The sequence below is a fragment of the Strigops habroptila genome, chromosome 7 (genome assembly GCF_004027225.2).
Source record: "Strigops habroptila isolate Jane chromosome 7, bStrHab1.2.pri, whole genome shotgun sequence".
NCBI classification, from domain to species: Eukaryota; Metazoa; Chordata; class Aves; order Psittaciformes; family Psittacidae; genus Strigops; species Strigops habroptila.
Genome location: NC_044283.2, coordinates 52,510,757 through 52,527,575, shown reverse-complemented (window position 1 = coordinate 52,527,575; position 16,819 = coordinate 52,510,757). Strand labels below are relative to the sequence as shown.

Below are 16,819 nucleotides of genomic sequence, written 5' to 3'. Positions count from 1 at the left end.
TAACATTTGCAGTTTTTACATGATTCTCCCATATGATCCTATTGGTTTGACCTTTTGTTCCAGACAAGATTTCCAGAAGAGAAATGCAATTTTGATCAAATGTGGTTGTTCAGTCTGTTTTACTGACATTGCAGGTCTTTTTCCCAGTTTGGATGTAACTGGGTTCTTTAATACATATATTTTATTTATTTATTTATTTTTCCGTTTCTCTTCCAGGCCTCTGTTTCCCAACAAGATGACATTTATATATTTGTTCTTCAGACCACTGCAATTGTTCCTTTTGTGTCTCTGGATGTAGGGAGTATAAAAGGCAGATTTAGTGAGAATGGTTTCCTCATGACCGAAAAGAAGAAAGTGGTTATGTTTTATCCTTGGGAACCTACCAGTGTTGAAGAACTAGAGGAGTCGCTAACCTTGACCTCTCTGGTGGACGTTGTCTGAGGATACTTCATTTCCTTCTAGACAAGGAGTGAAACAGAAGGAGAAAAAAACCTAGAAGAATTTGAATGAAGTTGAAGTGACATACAATTTGAACTGATTGCAGAAAATGATGTCTGTTCCTGTCATGTGTGAATTTTAACTGCTGCTTCAATGTAAAGATACCAACAGCAAAGCTTGCATATAATATATGTGGTGTATTGAAAGTAAGGCTTTCTCAGGTAATGGAGCAAATATATCCCATGTATAAAATGGGAGGAAGTGAGTCGGTGAAAAGAGCTGGTCCAAGTTCTCCAATCCCCATGAGATTGGAGTTGTGAATTCATCCTAAGAGGCAACACAAATATGCACCTCTAGAGTATGGCTGTAAAAATCTGTGGTTTTTTTCAGTTTCACTATGCTGTAAGTGAAACAGCAAGGTATGCTGGGGGCAAGGGGAAGGGCAGGGAGTGACGCTGTGACTACCTCCACAGGTATGCCTCCAATTGGAGTTGTTTGATCTATCTACACCCAAACTGGGAAAGCACTAGTCCTACCCTTTCAGATCTGTGGCTGTCACTCTGCAAGGTGTCTTACCTGCCTCCTTGCAAGGTAGGCTTCCAAGCTGACCTGAAACCAGGGCTGTCTAGTCAGGCATCAGGCAGATCTTGTTCCCTCTTCTGAAAGGGGAACAGAGTCTGAGACTTGTTTTCTTCTCTTTTCATGCAACATGAGCAATAACCTTAAGAGCTCTACATCTAACTTTGACTGTTCTCAGAGAGTGGCAAGTGCAGTCACAAACCTTTTGCTGCTGTGTGGATCCTGCATAACGTGGCATAGTGCAAGATATGCCTGGCTGTTGGAAAAGGAACAGGGGGAAGAGTTGACCAAAGGTGCAAAGGGGAATGAGTAGTACAGAGAAGAAATGGTCACGTGAGAGGACCACAATGTTACAAGTGACTGCTTTTTCTCTAGCAAATGCATAATTCAGGGGCTGCTGTTTCAGCTTAGGCATTGGCTGCACAGCCGTTCTGTTAGCTCCTGGCATTCCACATGAGTGGCCAGGCAATCCACACTGATCCTCCTCTTTCTTGCAAAGAGAAAACACCTTATTTTTACTTCTTTTTGTGTGGAGTCTCTGTAGAAGACACTGTTGACTCATGATTAGATCAGGTGGCACAGATCTTAGTCCATCCATAGTAATGGTGTTTCAACTCTAGTCTAAGTAAGTTGTTTTTAAAATGTTTAGGTTTCCCATAGAAATGCTGTCTCACTTTGGCCTTTGAAACAAAGAAAATAAGCTTGCCTCAGCACTGGGGGCTGCTGTAGCCTGTGGAGCGGAGAGCCTGAGGGTTTGGCTCTCAGGAAATCCAGGCCACCAAGCTGTGCCTTGGGCAGGTTGCTAAACATTGGCCTTGTCTGTCAGCAGTGGTTTGAAATGCAGCTGGGATCGTACTGGCGTTCCACACGGATCCTCTCACAGTCCAAGCAGGTATTAATTTTCTTGAAAAGCACTTAGCAGAATCAGCACTTTACAATAGAAGGTGTTTGAACAAGCTCTACTGGTGATGGCCATCTTTGTTGTAAAAGCACCACATGGGCGCTGCTTGCTGGGGTCTGAGCATGTGTGGGGAGAGCGGCTGTGTGTTCCATTGGACAGCTAGAGAGCTTGGAACTGGGGGTCATTTTCTCACAGTGATCACAGTTATAATGAGTGAAGAAACAAGCATATTGACTGGTGCTTGGCGATCTCTGGTGCTTTTTGAATTGGGTGTTAACCAAAAGTGATGTACTCCTGAGCAAGACGAAAAACTTTAAAGATAAATGGAAGTTGCTTACAAATGCGTTATTAGGGCATCAAAACAACTAACTGCAGTTGCATAGGAGGGCTTTTCTGATTAAAAACTTATCCTAGTTGAAAGAAAACATGAAAGAAATCAAAATATGTGCATGTGCCAATGTTCATAGGTTATGTAAAATAAATGGGGAAAATGATAGTCATGAGTAAAACTTAACAGTTAGAAAATGCAGACATTGACAAAAGAATTTAAAGTTATCTGAGAGGCATCCTGGGCCAACAATACAAGAAAAATCCTTCAGTTTTTTCAGTGTCCTGGAATCAAAGTGGAATTGAAGCAGTGATAGACAATATATGGTAAGGATGAAAAAAATGTGGAGAAAACATGGAATAAATATGAAGGGCAGGTTGGTTGATGTCTTTTTCTCTTACATTGATGTAGAGATTTCTTCCAGCAACATTCAGATAGAATTTCAAAGTGGCACTTAATACTGTTAAATAAATAAAACTTTAACAGAGTTACATGTTTCAAAGGCAATTAAGAGGCCTATATGAAGGTCAGTGATACTTGTTCTTAGTGCATGTCAGAGTACGAGTGAAGTTTCAGAGATGCAGAGAAGAGCTTTTGGACTGCTAGAAGCCATAAACCTTGAATGGGGATAACTGTGACCTTGTTTAGCCTCACATGAGTTTTAGGCAAAATCATGAAAGAAATTATGTGGCATGTGATCAGTAATTGATGGAGTGGCTCTGCAACTAATGCCTGTCAGCACTGCTGTGCAGAAGAGCATTCTGCTGTTGCTTTCTGCAGTTACCGGATTGGCATAAAAAAGTTAGTTCGGACAGTTTCTAAATTATTGTTAGTTTTGAAGGTCAGAAGCTCCCTAAAGAGTAGGTCCATTCTTTCTTACTGGAAAACTTTAATTCAGCACTAGATGCTGTTATGAAAGATTAACAATTGCTTAAGGCAAATGCTTGAGCTCAAAACAGAATTTAATGGAGGAGGTTCACTTTATTATTGTCTTAATACCCTTAATATGTTCTTTTGGTTTCCTGGTGTTGTCGTGGGTATGTATTTATAGATGCTATTTTCTTCTCTCCCACAGGCAGCAGTGGCTGTAACCTGTACCTTGGTTAACTATTTCCCCTTGGTACTTTTGCCATTGCATACTGTGTGTGCTATACTTGGTTACATTGTTCTGCCTTTACCTCAGATCAGGGCAAAGATAGGAATGCAGGGCAAAGTGAAGAGATCTTCAGAATGCTATTGCCCCTATGGACACATCCATCTGCAGCCGTCTGAGTGTTGTGGCCGCGCAGCAGTACCTGTATTGCCAGTTGTATCTGATCTGCTGGAAATCAGCAGCAGCAGCACTGGGAAGAGCATTTGGTAAGTGTCATAGTGTTTGTCCTCGGTGTCATTAAATTATTGGTTGCAACTGTAGAGGGGAATGGTCTCATCAGTATTGTTTCAGGGTGCAGCCTTGTGATGTTTGAGGGACCACTGGGCTTATGGGCCTCTGTTTGTGTCTGGACTCCCTCTGGGCCGTTGTCCATAGATGGTAAAAGCAGCAGTCAGAGTTTCCCTTGGCAGGAGCCATGACAAATGCCCTTCCAGAACAGAATTTGAGAATAGGTTTTGGAAGAAAGCTGTATGGCATTGGCTAATTTGTTGTCCTAAAACTGGTCTCTGACAGAGATTGTCTCTGAACCCCTTTAGGACCTGCGGAGACCATTTTGAGCTTCAGAGGGCACCTCTTTGTTGGTACCTTCTGCCACACAGCAAAGACTTACTTTGCTCCCGTTTACCTGAGCACTTCCTTGAAAGCTTTTCCAAGTTCTTCTACATCTTTTCAGAAAAGAAGCATGTGAATGTATCTTAAGTTCGTCTCTTTAAGTATTCATTAAGTAGCTCTTTGCTAGTCTTTATTGGTACCTGCTGTTTGCATACCTTGGGGCCTGGACAATTTTTCTGCCTTAGAGGCACATCTTTCTTCAGTACTTTTACTTCTACTAGTCCCCTTTTGGCTTTGGAGATGTGTAGCAGAGACCATTTCATTGACCTGTAGCAGTGTTGGGTGCAGAGGAACAGGCTGGTGAGTTTCTTAGTAGAGGACAGTTGGGTTTTGTAGCTTACAAGCCAGCCTTTATGTTGTCAGAATTGCAGTATTCTTTCTTACCCTCTGAGTGGTAAATTGAGTCATCCAAGAAATTGTGGTTTGAATGCTTAGGGACATGTTCCGTTCAAAGAATTGGGTTTACATAATTGCTTTCCAGTCAGATGTTACAAAAGCATGAAACGAAAGCTCCGATTTTACTTTAGGGTGGAAAAACAAAGCTTAAGTGAAGAATATAGAACCTTAAAATTACTTGGTTTTGTCCCTGCCAACACTGAGGGAAGGCTTTCCTACTGTAGGAAGTACAGCCAGTTAGTAAAGACCTGTAAATGTCAGTTTTGATTATTAAAGTAAAGTACGCATCTGCTACCCATCTGCAAGTGCTCTGGCCATAGGTTTTGGTTTGTTCTGCAGCCAAATGTAGAATTTCTTGCATGGGATACTTAAGAAGATACTGACGTGATTGCACATCTGAAAGAGAAGTAAGGCATTCATAATGCTCCTGTCTTCCTGGCAAACATGGTTGTATTAGCTAGCCCAGCAGGTATGATACTACTCTGCGTGTGCACGAGCACACACGTGTGCTGACTCAACTGGAATGTTGACAAGTGCTGCTGCAGGCCACAGGTTAACTGATGTAAAGTCAGTCACAAGCGTTTGTCCTTGCAGTATGTGATGAAGTTCACTGACCTGCTGGTGCTCTTCTGTATTGTGAAAAAAGCAAGGGCAAATGGATGGCTGAAAAATTGCTATAGTCACATTTAAATGAGTCCATGGGGGAAACTTCTCCAGGCTTTAAATAATGTACGTACTACAGCCTAGCTCCAGGCAGAGCATCAGACTGCTTCATAAAACCCTGACTTCAGAAAAGCAACTCCTTGGTAATTAACTTGTGCTGTCTTTTGCTTGCAGCAGTAGGAATCTTTTGAAGCCAGAAAAAGTTCGGTCCATGCCTTTGGCAGTTACTCCAGCGTTGCTCTATTGTAAGAGCTGACTGTGCACTCCAGAAGAGCCAAAAGCTGTGGCTGGTGGGTGAGTGTTGACCGTTGCACCTGAAGCTAACGAATGGGCATCACTGTTGAAATCACTTAGTTGGAGGGAGCAAGGAGAGTTGCTCTTTTTCCTTAAATGTAGGGAAACAGCATTTCAGTTGCTCAGAAAAGGGAAAAGACACTTCACACACCGCGATGTGCAGGTAAGATTCTTAGCATTTCTACAGTCCACAAAATCTCAGAATGCTGCCTAGAACTTCCCACTACCACATCGATTTCCAAGTTTGTAAATACATCCCAAGATGACACCAGACACTTGCAGCTGTGGCAGCCAATCTAAGGTCAAGGGCAGTTTAACTTTCTGAATAATCCTTTTTACATCAAATGTAGACAAAATCTGTAGTGTTCTGTTGTCACAAATTACTTTTGCTACATTCCACAAGTTTCTGGTGTTTATTACTGCAGTCAAGTAGCAAATTAATGTGGCAAGTTCCAAGTGCAGATTAAGTTGGGAATTATTTCAGATTTTGATCCTCTCTGTAATTAATTTAATACTAAACTTGACTGAGGGTACCCAAAGGTTACACCTCTCTACACTCCAGGAAAAACAAAACAACCCAACTTATTCATGACTTTTGAGAACTTAATAATACCTTTGTATTTAATAAGGGTATTATTAAATACTACCATTCTTAGTTTTGTACCCCTAGAGGTAATATGGAACAATAACCTGGTAATATGGACAATACCCTCTGCTACAAGGTGTAGCGAGATCCACATGCTAGCTTACTGTGCTGAATGAAAACTTAAGGCTGAGTTACACCATTACTACCCTCTCTTTAACAGGTAAGTGAGAGAGGTTTCTCTCTGTAAGCCAGGTGTAGACAGGAGCTCTCAGGCAGCAAATTCCTGGGTTTCTGCAGGGCTATATTTTTAGTTTATTCCATCACACTTGTGAAATAGGAATGGCATTTCCTTTCTGGGCAAGGAGGTGTAAGGATAAATCTGTGCCTGGGGCAGATATGATGCTGAGGCACATAAATGTATCTTGACATTTACCTGTTAGGAAGAATACATTTGCTTTCAATGTTTGTGTCAAGACTTGGCTGCATCACTTGCACGTTCTCTCACTAAACCTGGTGCCTGTGTATGCTGCCTTCATCTCGTACCTACAAGGAGACTGACCTCCGAGGTGCCATCGGGACAAGAATCAGCATGCTCTGTACAGGATGACCACTTACTAATAAGAAAATAAGAGTAAACCTTAGTGTTTTAGCATTTTCTTCTAATTGAGCTGCTTGAGGTAAACACTGGGCTCTCCACTAGGTTTGCGCTGACCAATGAAGACTGCACAAGAATCATAGAATGGTTTGGGTTAGAAGGGACTTCAAAGCTTATGTAGTTTCAACCTCCCTGTCATGGGCAGAGACACCTCCCACTAGACCAGGTTGCTCAAAACCCTGTCCAACCTGGCCTTGAACACTTCCAGGGCACAATGTCTCCTACTAGATGTTGTGCCACTTTCTGTAGCATCCTACACTAGCTGCTGTGTTTTACCTCCTACTCTCGCCTAGTTCTGACAAGCTGTGTGTCATGCCTGCAACACATACTTAAGTGCTAAGGGTAAACGCAGATGGGAAAAGTTGTCCTATTATGTGACTCAACTGTAAAAATGTAATGTTCCTGCTTGAATTGGTGAGAATATTTTTAAGTTAATATTTTTCTATTTCTAAACAAAGAGGGGGAAAAAAAATAAAGGGCCCAAAGCCTTTTTTGTTGAAACTGAAATGCTGCAAGGAAAGAAGCTGCCAAACTGCCATTTAAAGCCCTTGAATATTCAGGTCCTAGGGAGATGTCCCGCTGTTTAGTGCATGATCACTAACTTGATTAATAGCTGTTATGCAGCATTTCGTCATGAAGTGCCTAAGGAAATACAGACCCAGGTGTCTTTTAGTAGTTTAAAAGCAGACCTGCTCAGGAATCAGGCTAAAGGTATTAATCAGCAGTCAGGGATGTCCTGGTGACCTGCAGGGTTGTAGAAACCTCAGTAAGTCTGTGCCAGCCCCTTCATTGTGCTGGCAATTCTGTGGCAGCAGAAGGTGCATTTGAGTCAGACAGCAGCTCTGCCAGGGCTCAAAAAGCTCCTCCATCCCCAGAATATGAGAAGCTTTGCCTGTTTCTGTTACAGCTGGAATGCAAAGAGAACACTGTACAACAAGAACATTAATTGAACAAAAGCCATACGCCTTTAACACCGCATGTGTAGGTTATGCACAGAATAACTGAAAGAAAGTAGCATTTTTACTATTATGCATCTTGTTTCTCTGGAAGTAAGCAACATAATCAGTAATTCAGCTGGATATAAAATCATTTCACAAAGATCTTTTTCGTTACTCATGGTTTAATTCAATACAACAACTACTGCTCTTAACAATTCTCAAGGTTTCTCTTGATTCATTTTCTCAGGAGTGATGCCCAGGTTACTGAAGCCTAAGCAGGGCCAAGAACACCACTGTCAATCTTCATCTTTGAGCCAAGAAAACTGCCTGCAGGTGAGTGACCATGGTATGATGCTGCTCTTTGCTTTTTCATCCTGAAATCAGATACCCGTTCTGCATTCTTAGTAAGGCCAACATCTGTAAGTTACACTCACTATCTCAGAATTTACACAAAACAAGAAGAAATACTGCTCAGAAACAGTAGAGGAGTTTCTAGGTGGCCCAAAGAACTGTCTCATCAATCAGAGTTTTGCTGAGATGTTAAATAGATGGTTTCAGCATAGATGATTCTCTGCTGCTGAAATGATGAGAACTAAAAGAGACCATGAGTCAGAGGCTTTTGTACCAAAGCACAGCTGCTCAGCAGTAGCTGATTCTCCTGGTCTTCCACCATAGAAGATACTTAAGTGTTAAGACAGGGGGCTTGAGAGTCTTTATTTATTTATGGTAGTACTTGGAAATCAGCATGATTCTTCTATCAATGCCTAAACCTGAAATGATAAATCTGAAATTCTACTTGACAGCTATGTAAAAATGACAGCAAGGTAGACAAGAGAATTCATTTTGGGGTTTTATTATAAAAGTAAAATAAAAATAAGCATTTAAAAAGCACACTTTTTTTTTTAAAGGAAGAGATATAAAAAAACTATTTACAATAGGAAAATGCCAAACTTGAAAAATTTTTTGAATAAGAGGCACCAAAGTTAGGTTTAAATACATTATTTGAAATATACAAGATTATTTTTTTTTTAGGATTATCTTTTCTCTCCAGGTTGTCATTGTGGTGATTAAAGTAATAATTTTTCTTTGCCACCTATTTTATGAGCTTTTTTCATGCAATTGTGCTGCAAAAACTATGAAAAGAGCAGTTAGAAACTGCATCCTTTGATTGCTCTGTGTGTCTTACCTCTTCTTATTGAGTTGGTATTATGCACTAACAAGGAGTGACTTTCATCTATAAAGGAAGATCCTCACAAGCCAGAAAAGCTCAGACAGTCATTCACAGTGTCCAGTCCTGTGTATTAATGTGGCAGTAGAGCCCTAGTTACTGTATATGGTGTGTAAATGAATACAGTTTAGATGTACTTGAAGGATGCACTGGCTTGGAGTTGAAGTCACTGTTGGTTCAGGTTCATGTGTGGTTCCTCCAGTACACTTTTGGTTGTCAATTCACTTCCCTCTGGCCAGGATGACACTGATGTAAATGTCCTGTAACTGCATACTGCTAACTGAATATTGCTAGTTGGCTATATAATTGCTTTGCACTGAACTTTCATGTCCGTAGCCAAGGGTCATTTTGCTAAGTGTTACTGATGACTTGCTGCTCGGAGAGTCCGAATAAGTAAAGCTCAGTTTGCGGAAGGAGGTCTCCACACCACTGTCACACACACTTTCGCTGTCTTGAAATTTGCTATTGTAGAGCTCACCTGAGGAAGAGAGGAGAGGGAAATACCATTTGTGTGTTGCTTCACTAATGTTGCTTTCAGAAAAGCCTAACGAATGTAAATCAATAGGGTTAAAGCTCTTCTATAGCAAAATACCTCTAACTTTAGATAGTAGAATAGGAAAAGCTGTGCTGAATGTTTTCGGTTGACCAAAGCATGTAATCTGAGGCACTGCTGGCAGAGACTGACTGCAGCTGAAGCCTGGATGGGGTGAGAAGCCTGGTGCTCTGCTGATGCTAGTGCTGTCACTGCACTAGTCAGGACTCTGCCTTAGTGTGGTAATAGCAGGGCAAAAGGTTCTCAGATTCATAATCTCCGTGGAAGTGTACAGCTCCAGGATGAGGCTCCTAAAACATTCTCCTGTTATCTCACGTACAGATTTCTTTTTGAGACAAATACTTGAGCAATTTTCATCTAGTAAGTGAGCCTGAAATACGAAGAAGTCAGCAGCAGCTGTTTTCTGTGCAAGATCCACAAAAGGAGTGCCTGACTGCAGGAGGACAGTATCTGAGTTGAAGGCACGATGTGGGCTCAAGTATAACTAGAACAGTGGTCATCGCATTAGAGTTCAATATTACTTTTCTAAACAACCATCTTAAAATAAGTGATGTGATGCAATCCATCCCTGTTGCAAAGCAGCAGAACCTCTCTTACCCTTCAAGATTAATCTAAAGTATGTGTACAAGCACATTTTTGGATAGATGTGAAGGTTCATTCTGTGACTGAACAGATTACTTTCTACGGGGAGTAAACTGGCAATGTTAGACCAGGATGCAGTTACTGTGGTAAGTTTCTTTCTTCTTTCTAGAAATATTTACAGTATTTCCACATAGGGTTTAAGTTTCCCCATTAGGATGCTGGCAGCACTACCGGTGTTTGGACAGGGCAAACAAAGGGTATTGTTACTTACAACATGGCCAGGCAGTGACTGCACCTCCCTGATGACATACTGCCTTCTCACAACCTCTGTTTTTCTGTTAATAGAGTCCCCTGCCCAAAATCACAATAGGACCTCCATCAAGTAAGATGCTCAAAACTCAACAGAACGAGACATGGGTGACCTCATGTAATGTAATACTGGCCCTGCTCTGAGGAGGTAGTTGGACACCAGCATGATAGGCCTGGGAGATCATGGCTTAGTTTATCTTCTGAAACTTATCCCCAGTACATCCAAGGACAGTACATACTGATTTACCATCAGTAAATGGCAGATGTCTGGTTTTAGAAAAGGGAGGCAGTATAATCAATACTGTAATGCAGGGCTACTGATTCAAATGGTTCATTTTTCCCCTCTCTTCTAGGCCTTAGCAAATGTCTATGACGAGAAAGTTGTGCTGCAGTAAAGTATTTCAGAAAGGGAGAAGCAGCTTGGGCATTGTGTGTAAGAAACTGTGCGATGTATGGGCAGCCTGAGGTGAGGTGGGACAACTGAAAAAAAACCATTTTAAATAAAGTTTTGTGGTCAATTTTACCTGTCTCTCCTTTTGCAAAGGTGGGTGGTGATGACAAGGGAGGAGCTTTTGCTGTATTATCCTCCAGGTGAGATGAGCTTTGAGAGCTGGATAGTGCTTTCTGAATGATTTCAATGGCTTCTGTGTGATCCATCTGTCTCAAAGCAGCAATCAACTCTTGAACTGTGCCACCAGAAACCTAAGAGAGAAGACACCAGATGTTTACCATCACCCAGGCTGGTAAAGCCAAAGGGCTGCACTGTTTCACCATGCAGGAGGACAACATTCTTGACATGTCTGAGTTCTTTAGAACTTGTTCCAGCCACATTACCTCATAGTTATCGAGTAGAGTTTTCGATGGGGAAGGGCTCAACCTGAAGGCATTATTAAGTATGCCAAGACCCAGTTTTTGTGCTAGAGTGGACCAGTTTTTGTTTGGATCAGGTAATTCCAACAGTTTGTAAAGCTGCATCTTGGAACTTTCATTCAGCTCTCTTAAATGTCCTGGGGAACAGAGAAATATGTCAGTTTATTATTTATGCAAATCATGCATGGTTCATTTCTAAGCAGAAACAAATCCAAATTAAAGAGTATTTTAATGTCCATCAAGCCCAGTGTTTACTAATGTAATACTGAAAATATACTCCTTTGTGTCCTTCATTCTATGAATGATAGGTGAGAGGGTACCTCTTCTTCCTCCCCATTTCAGTTACAAGCTATTGCAGGGCAATGTCATCTGTAAGTACACTTTCAGTACTCGGTTACTAGAAGGATATTGTCAGTCTTCTTTACAGATGTTACCTTGCATCAGTAAATCCTCCGAAACCACTGCGGACTCATAGGGTTTGCCATTTAATATGTCATACACCTAAAAGAATACGGTAAAGTCAGTATTTAACAGAAACCCAGTCAGTGTCTGTTATCTTGACAAGTCTCAATAGTATTGTAAAAAGCCCTAATGCCGTCTGTGAATGGGCAGTTTTTTCTGTCCCAGGATGACTTAAGATGCTGTAGAAGACCTGTGCAAAGCTTGAGAGAGAAATCTTGAGAAGTCAATCTCCCTTGCCTTATGTCATCTGGCAACTGTTTTCAAGATACAGAGGAAGTCTTTGCAGTAAATAACCAGCAGTAGCAGTGGCTACTTGTGGAGTTATGGCCTGTCTGCAACTGGTAATTTAAAACAAAGCCTGGGTTAGATTTTCACTTACGGCTAGTACCACTCCCCAGTGCTGTGTGATTAGAGATGCTGACTGCTTGTACTTACACTCATACCAAACCAACTGGACATAACGCACGGACCATGCAACCTCATCACTGTTGGGTAGGACAGAAGAGTGTATTTTCCCTGCACAAAAAGTCTGCAATTCTGAAGAATGCTTAAAATGCAGCAAAGAAACCCACTAGAGAGCATCTCTGAACATAGGCCTTCAAACACCAAGCTGCCCAACCAGCTGAACGCTTTACCGCATTGAAGACAGCCTGTAGTGCAACTATTTTAAGAAGTGCCTGGTTGCTCCTGTTCAAGTAGTCTGTTAAGTGGAGCTTCCTTCCAATGCTATTTCATGGGGGAGTGGGGGAGGAATTGGGGGGTTGGCATTTGGCTGAATTAGTATAAATTTTGAAAGCAAAGTAGTAGCTTGTCACCACTGAAATAACTGTGGATGCAGTGAGGATACTGAAAGAGCTGAACTATTATTTACTACTAAAATATAGACCACATACCTCACAGCTGGCTGCCATATCAAGTGGTGTTGTTCCAGGCACAATCCCCTCATCGTCATCTTCATCATCTTTCAAGTCATCTAGATCAAACAATGGCTCAAAGTTCTCAATGTGAGGATTTGCACCTGGAAAACAGTGTGCAAAACAATTCCTAAGAGAAGGCTTCAAGCTGCTTTGCAGCAATATTTAAAATATGTAGTCTAAGTTCTGAATGGCAAATCAGCTAATTTAGCTAATTTTTTTATCAACTAAAGTTAGATACTGTCACATCTCTGTATAAAGTTACTCTCCATTATAAAGAGGGAAAATGCAACAAGTGTTAGGGCCCAACACTGAGCTATGATTCTATCAACTGACTTCAAGTCCCATTCTTGGGACACAGTGAGCGTAGCATGTACGTGATGAAGCGATGCTGTGGTGCTTCTTTTTGTAGTGTCAGAGAAAGTGTGGGTATTATTATAAAGACCAAGCACACACAGCCAGAGCAATAGGAGGCTGGATTTCTGTTTCAAAGGAGAAAAATCAGGTCTAAATACAACTGATACACAATTTCAATAAATATTCAAACCTAACTCTTCCACAGTGATATGAAATAGGAGACACTAACAAGCTCGTCTTTCAGTGACCTACTTTTTGTTTTTAAAGCAGGCCAACGCTTATCCCAGCAATGTAACAGTGTCTCTTCTTTGCTGCTTCAGCTATAAAAAAACTACACAGGAAACACTGAAAAAACTTCCAAGAGTGCTAAAGAGGTTTTTTCTTGACTAAAATTATTTGCCTTTTTAGCCGTTAGATGGTGCTAAAGAGTAGTACGGCACCTCAAAGTAGGGCTTTCCTGAGAAAAAACAAACTTTCAGGCTTTACCACATTCCTCCTGCTCATTAAAAGTTCACTGGCACATTTTTATCTGCTTGCAGCCTTCTAACCTGAATTATCACTGTGAAAGAGAACTCACCAGCAAAAATCTATTTTCATACCTGCTGCTTTGAGAACTGCTGCCAATTTTGTAGAGCCCCTTCCAGCTGCTATGTGAAGAGGAGTTGTCCCATCATATGTAGTGCTGTCCACATCTGCGTCACCCTAAGTTTTTATTGAATGACAAGAAGAAAAGTGTTACACATCTGTACAATATAGCTGCAGAGACTCACGCACTGCTACTGTGCAGGTAAGCACATTCCATGCCTGTTTGAGTAAAAAGTCTCATCATCGTCTGAAAAGAAGGAATTAGTAACTCCAACTGTCTGCATTCAGGAACAGATGGCGTGCTCCAGTGTTACAGCAGGAGGCACAGCGCAGAAACCCAAATAGGTCAGGCAGATAAAAACCACTTGTCACCCCATGCACTACTTCTGCCACACAATTACCCGCGGCATGTGGAGCCTGAACTGGTGCGCACAGAAATCTGCCTTCCTGCTGCTCCTTGTGAGAACAGGTAGGCTGGAGGCACAGTCACACGCGGATACTGAGGAAAGCTACCGCAGCCAGCTGTGGGTGTGTAGAATTAAGCATGCTATGATCAAGGTGTTTCAGAGATGAGACAAATATTCATAGATATACACAACTATCTTTCTCTCTAAGCACTCCTGTATCCATGTTCCACTTCACACAGATGAAGCAGTTGTTCACAAGCAGATTCTGGGATCCACACTGGTTGCTGGGATTACTCAGTGCAAACTAAACGCAGCGTATGTGCTCAGGTCAGGGTCACAAACTACATTTCACAACTTGGGCAAAAGATTCACCAGCAGAGCTGAAGAGGTAGTAACAAGTAACAATAGCAATAATTCTGCCATTACACCAATTTAAGCAATCAAGTCAGTAAACAGGAAAACCCCCTTACTTATGTTCCTCTGAAGCACTTAAGGATTTTCAAGTGTTTTTAAATACATAAGTGAAAAGATGTGGGAGAATGAAATTCTGCCCTTACCTCAAGCAAAAGGCAGCCTGCCAAGGGGATGTTCTCTTGTTCAACAGCTAAATGCAATGCAGTTCGTCCTGATTTTTGTTCCTGAGCATTGACGTTAACTCCAGCAGCAATCAGCTGTTTGAGGCAGGACATGCTATTTGCCATCACCACCATGTGAATTGCACTGAGACCTGCACAAAACAAACCCCATCCACCATGTGCATTAGTATTTGAAAAATACAGAAATTGTCAGAGCAATGAGTTCTGAAGTGGCCACACTGTGACAGCTGTAAAATGAGTGACAGTTACTGCAGTTATCTGAGCAGAAGTGACTGACTTTGCCTGCCTACACACTAAAAGATGGTGTTAATAAACACATCATTTGTGTATAAATTGGAGCTAGTTTTGTTACTGATGGCAAGCCAAAGCATGCATGAAAAGAATTATCGGCAGAACACAAGGTAGAACAGAAGGCAGGAACGAAAGAGCTCACCTAGAGCACCTCTTTGTCTCAAAGGAGAGTAGCTTTAAATAGAAAATCTGCATCTTGGTACTAAACCAGCAGGTATCCTGCACCAGCCCCATCTGCTACTGAACATCTCTGCTACAGAGTCTGGGGAATCACTGGTATTTTTTACTATCATCCTGTAAGGTCACACTGCCCTATCACCACAAGATTACCTGCCCCAGCCCAAAAAGAGAATAACAATGCCTTGTATTTAAAAAACAAACAAAGGCCAACCCCAACCCAACCGACCACCCAAAAAACCCCTCTCTCTGAGGAATTTTACGCAGTTTTTTGAATCCCGCAATGACATTTTTAGGTCAGATATTTCACAACATACTAGTGCAGGAGTACTACATCCAAATGACCCATGCCACTGAAAAATGGAAGAACTGTGTGGTTACTTTACAGGCTCTAGTTCTGCATGGTCACAAAGTACCAGATATGAAACTCAACAGAGGTCCAGAAATTAAGTTTATGGGGATTTCATTTACTAGAGAGTAGGAGGAAACATTTCTTCTGGAGGGACTTTTTTTTAAAGCAGTGGTTGCATAGGGTACCTCAGGAGGAACATAGTGCTTGATGTTTTGTGAGATTGAAGAGAACAACATTAAAATCCATATTGCGTCACATGGCCATTACCAATCTTTATGTTCTGTATAATCAGAAAACCTACACATCTGTGTTCTCTCATATGTGACTACTGCAGGCATATAAAAGCCAAGGACAGCACATGCAGAATAGGGAAAGATGTAATTTCCAAGGTCTGTATCTACTTGTGTAGAGACACTGTGTTGGCAAGAAGTTGTGTTGGCCCCTTCCCTGGCAGTGTTCAAGGCCAGGTTGGACGGGGCTTTGAACAACCTGGTCTAGGTTCCTTCACCACTGGAAGGTGTCCCTGCCCATGGCAGGGGGTTGGAACTAGGTGATCTTTAAAGTCCCTTCCAACCCAAACCGTTCTGTGTTCTATGATGAATTGAGGTGTGCTTGTCTGGTAGTTACGTGTAAAATACAGCCACTATCTTTTCATACCTTCACCACTGGAAAGGTCGACCATCATAGATATCTTCTTATGCTTGAGGAGTAGACCCAAAATCTTGTCGTCTCCTTCAGCAGCAGCTAAATGTAAGACAGAATTACCGTGGCGATCCAGAAGGCTGACATCTGCTCCAGCCTTCAGCAAGTCTTCTACCACTTCTGCCTGCTTTGTGATTACTGCCAGGTGCAAGGGGGTCTAGAAGTGACAGAAGCAAGCCATAAGAAGATAAGCAACAGCTACATCGCTTCTACAGAAATCTCTTAAACCCATAAAAGCTCTCTCCTAGTGTGAGAAGATGTTACTCTACTTCAAAGCTAACAGAAATGAAAGCTGGCACATGTGTACCTTTTTTTCCACTGCACATTACAAATAGGGTTTCTACTTACTAGAAATAAGAGCTGCTTTGCCAGGGTCAGCAGTTGGACTTTGGGAGGGACAAAGATGTTGCCTACTCTATAAAGCCAGGGCACTGACCTGGCTGTTCACGCATTGCAGTGCAAGGCACTCGGAAAATGAGGTAATCCCTGTGCTCCCAGACACTGCAACCCTGCTTCCAGCTGCCCCATAGCCAAGTCCATACCACAGAGGGAGCACACACACTTTCCAGGGCCTGCTCAAATCTGCCTTTGGCACTGAACTGTCATCTAATTTTGCTCCTGAACAGAAGGCTTGCAGCCATGGGCTTAAATTTTCCTTATCCCTTAAAATGACTGCACAGAAAAGAAAATCCTGCTGCTCTGCGCATGCGTCAAAGTGCAGAACAACTGCATTTACGCAGCGCCCGTCCAGCTAGCTGATTCCATTTGCATGTTCTCCAATTTTGTGCAGACACCTGCGGCACTGCTCTTGGGCCAAGAGGTTTCAAGTATTTCCAAAGGTTGATTGTATACCACGTTCTCAGCAGCCCTGCCCATGAACAGCGTGATGCA

The 16,819-nt window shown here is 41.9% G+C and overlaps 2 protein-coding genes across 19 annotated transcripts in view; one reads left to right on the top strand and one right to left on the bottom strand.

Annotated features, from left to right (window-relative positions):
• The window catches only part of MANBA (mannosidase beta), a 61,515-nt gene extending 50,777 nt beyond the window's left edge, over positions 1-10,738 (top strand). For 7 of the 14 annotated variants that reach the window (XM_030492153.1, XM_030492142.1, XM_030492151.1 and 4 more), the window contains 3 exons: positions 217-5,364; positions 7,791-7,889; positions 9,646-10,736. In XM_030492153.1, coding sequence (XP_030348013.1) covers positions 217-441 — 225 coding nt within the window. In that variant the 3' untranslated portion in view covers positions 442-5,364; positions 7,791-7,889; positions 9,646-10,736. Of the gene's footprint in view, positions 1-216; positions 5,365-7,790; positions 7,963-9,645 lie in introns of all 14 variants that reach the window. The other 7 variants (XM_030492148.1, XM_030492146.1, XM_030492150.1 and 4 more) reach the window with 7 other exon arrangements.
• Positions 8,377-16,819, bottom strand: part of NFKB1 (nuclear factor kappa B subunit 1) — a 62,297-nt gene continuing 53,854 nt past the window's right edge. For 4 of the 5 annotated variants that reach the window (XM_030492138.1, XM_030492139.1, XM_030492137.1 and 1 more), the window contains 8 exons: positions 15,884-16,085; positions 14,368-14,537; positions 13,418-13,520; positions 12,441-12,565; positions 11,520-11,586; positions 11,050-11,222; positions 10,740-10,917; positions 8,377-9,249 (listed from right to left, as the gene is read on the bottom strand). In XM_030492138.1, coding sequence (XP_030347998.1) covers positions 9,062-9,249; positions 10,740-10,917; positions 11,050-11,222; positions 11,520-11,586; positions 12,441-12,565; positions 13,418-13,520; positions 14,368-14,537; positions 15,884-16,085 — 1,206 coding nt within the window. In that variant the 3' untranslated portion in view covers positions 8,377-9,061. Of the gene's footprint in view, positions 9,250-10,739; positions 11,223-11,519; positions 11,587-12,440; positions 12,566-13,417; positions 13,521-14,367; positions 14,538-15,883; positions 16,086-16,819 lie in introns of those variants that run through there. The other variant, XM_030492141.1, reaches the window with a different exon arrangement.